This window comes from Rhagoletis pomonella, unplaced genomic scaffold (assembly GCF_013731165.1).
Source record: "Rhagoletis pomonella isolate Grant_MI unplaced genomic scaffold, Rhpom_1.0 Rhpom_scaffold_00002, whole genome shotgun sequence".
Lineage (NCBI taxonomy): Eukaryota > Metazoa > Arthropoda > Insecta > Diptera > Tephritidae > Rhagoletis > Rhagoletis pomonella.
In genome coordinates, this window is record NW_023458556.1 from 104,712,065 (window position 1) to 104,715,415 (window position 3,351).

At 36.9% G+C, this 3,351-nt stretch overlaps 1 protein-coding gene across 1 annotated transcript; it reads right to left on the reverse strand.

The window, feature by feature from the left end:
* Window positions 1-559: 559 nt before the first annotated feature.
* LOC118734289 lies at window positions 560-2,426 on the reverse strand (the record flags this gene model as incomplete). The annotated part of the gene is given in 1 exon segment (XM_036464002.1): window positions 560-2,426. A coding segment is annotated over 1 exon segment (1,715 nt), but the record flags the coding sequence as incomplete, so codon positions are not given.
* Window positions 2,427-3,351: the final 925 nt, after the last annotated feature.

Below are 3,351 nucleotides of genomic sequence, written 5' to 3' on the forward strand. Positions count from 1 at the left end.
TCAAACGATTAGACTTTAATTTAAAACCAAGGTTCCAAATTTCCGAGCTCTAGATTATTAATAAATTCGGTTTGAACCATACACGTTTTTTGGAAATTTCGATGGGGTTCTGCGCAAAGATACAGTGGATTTGTGAATTGATTTGTTGACAAAAAAAGATAAAATTTATTTCCGATTTGATTCGATCTTGTTTAACCGACGAATTAGTTCACAAATAAAATTTTATTCATGATTTGATTCGTTGAACAAATAATAAATTTATATTATTTAGGATTTGATACAACTTTCGATTTAGAAATCAATTTAATTTTTCGATTTCCAACTTTATTAATTCAAAATCACGCAACCCTAATAGAAGCAAGGGTTATTCGCGCTACTGTCAAAACAATGGGAAAGCGAACACAACGCGAACGTTCTACGTAGATATGCATTAATAGTATACAACGCGTAGCCCGCTGGTGGTAGTAGCAGAAGACCTCCTCTGCGATGAAAAGACCAGGTGAAGAATGTCTACTTATAAGGAGGAAATAACTCAAGAATTTAGATTTTTTTTATTAATTTCTAAATGCAATACAGGTCTAATTTTTTAATATGGCGCACATATTTATGTATGGATTTACACGTATTTTTTTGTAAATCAATCGTACACTTTTAATTCAAATACGACAATCACAGTTTTGAAAGGGGATGCTTTTAAATAAAATGTCAGTATCAAACTCTTTTAGGCTTACTAACTATTGTATAGTTTATGCCACTATAATTCTGGTGAGTCGGTGAAATTTTGGCATCTTGAAAAGTTTGCTGTCCGGCGGACGAATCAAAATATTTGGAACCGGCAATATTACAATTAAGTGCAAGCGAAGAGAGGGAGGGCGATGTTGTATTCGAAGTTCGACTAACCACAGTGTTTATCATTTGGATTTCAGGATTTCCAATAAATTCATAGTCACTTAGTGAGGGGGAATCGCAGCGTTTACGAGCCGGCGATATGATAGACACAATAGTGTTATATCCGCTCGAAGTATTATTATTTGGTGACATGAAATCAAGACGATCATAAGTATCATCAATAATTCTTGTACTTGTGCAGGCTCCTCCACCTCCTCCGCCCTCACCAATATCTATATCTATTACTCTCGAGACCTTAGATGGCACAAATGCTTCCTTTAAGGAACGTTGGCATACATTGACGGAGCGTTGCCAACTTGGTTCTATGAAAACTTCATCGCCATGGTTAGCCAAAATCCGTTCAGTGTGTTTCACCTCATCTATCCCAAGTGTTTTCCACGCATCAGTAACTGCCTCTATGCTTTCGTAATCTCGTTCAATTCCTGATGTTGACTTATTTTCTTTATGCGGATTTAGACTTTGTTTTCGCACACACTCTGGAGAGTTAGGCTTAAGAACAAGGTTTGATCCAATAGTTTTGTTGGGATCACTCGCCGTAGTTATTGAAACTGCATCATAATTTTGATATTTGCTTACGGTTTTATTAGAACTTGTGAACGAGGCAAATGGGGGCTGCATTTTTCGCGGGGGTTTATTCGGAATGTGTTTCATAATTGGAGGCGGTAAAGTCGATATTGAGGTGGAATTAGAATTCGCAAAGAAACTGTTAATGGAATCACTTGATGTGGTGAACTCTCGGTAAGAAACGTTGCTTTGTGAATTACTATCGATGCTTATGCACTGCTGATTGTTTGGTGCTAAAGGGCTGCGGGAACCCGCCTCCATATTTGCGGCAATGTTTAAATGGTTTTCATTTACGTCGTTATTTAGATTGTCACAGTTTATCAACTTCTTCATTGACTTCATTTTTGCGGCCATGCATCTGAATACTTCTTGTGGGTTGGTATGATCAAGTGTGAATATGCCTTCTCCAGTGCAACACTTCCTGCCTGCTTCGAAAGTAAATTTGCCATCACGATACCCATACTTTCGAATAAACCGGTATGGCCACCTTGCTCTTATTTCGTTAAGGTCATCGGTGCACTTCAATTGAAGCTCAGTTGCAGTTAAGTGAAGCATGTACGATTTTGCTTCAAGATTGCAACGGATTGATGTGTCGGAGGGAATAAGAGTAACAATGAATAAACCATCGCCAAACGAACTGCAATATAAATCATTATCTTCTTCTATCGCTGCTTGCGAAGTGTGTAAGCTGTTTTTGTTTCGAAAGGCAACCATTTGCAATGCATTTGTCCATTCTTTTAAATCCTCTTCTGACAATGTGTTCAACGTCAAAGATTCAGTTTTTTTGATAACTTGTATGAGATTAGCTGGGGCTGGTTCTTGCGTTATCTTAACACAATTTTCAAGTGTTACGATTTTCGGATTCTTGTCATCTTTAGATTCGCAAATTTCGAGACGTTCGATGCCATGCCGACTTGAATTGAAAAGTAAGCAATATCTGTGACAATTTTTCTGTTGATAGAGAGAAAATACACAATACCAATTAGTAGGTTTATGTCTTATGCATGATAAACAACATAATTGACGTCAGAAGTGTAAGTATAATCCATGATACAATAATGAAAGGTTTTGTAAATAAAGGTCTAATTAAAGAAGCCATGAGAATAACACCATAGCCATAACTTTGTGGCTATACTTCAAAGCTGCTTATGGTTACATCGAAAAAAAAACTTAAGTAGATACGTACAGTTATGGTTATGGCTAAGTTGTTATGGTTTGGTACAGAGCTGCCTATACGTTTTATCAGAACAGATGATTGCTATAGTTAAGGTAATGGCACAACTAATTGGGCCTTCAGGGTATACATCGCTCTAATTTACCTGCTCCACTCCCACTTTGCTCCTAAAACCAAACACAATAATATTTCATTTCTAATTTTTCGGAGGTTATATAAATATTTATAATTATTTTAAATTTGAGGAAATTTTTGTTCATAATAAGAAATTTTCTTGTGTCAAATTTACTTAAGGCAGTAGGCAGCTCCTAATACCATGTCCCCACCGGGGCTAACCACGTAGTTATGGCTGTTGAGTTGGTTATCCCGATAACCCACTTCATTTAGCGTAGTTTCGTCATATAAAAATGACAGCACTTAACCATTTCACTGAGATGGTTAAAAGCTAACCAACTCGAAACCTCGTCGAAAGTCTGATGCAACCCTGTGTTTTCCCGCCATCTGTGGGTCATTAGCATTAAAATGTAAAAAATACGTTCCTTACTAGTGTTTGGACTTAACTAAGATCAGATTAGATTTACTCCGGTTTTTGAAAAAATTTGAAATCTACTCGTCTACTCCGCTTGACTTCAAATCTATTCCGTTTTTTTTTCATTCATGTTATGCCCTCTTGGGCCGTTTTTTGAGTGTTCACCACCGGTTTC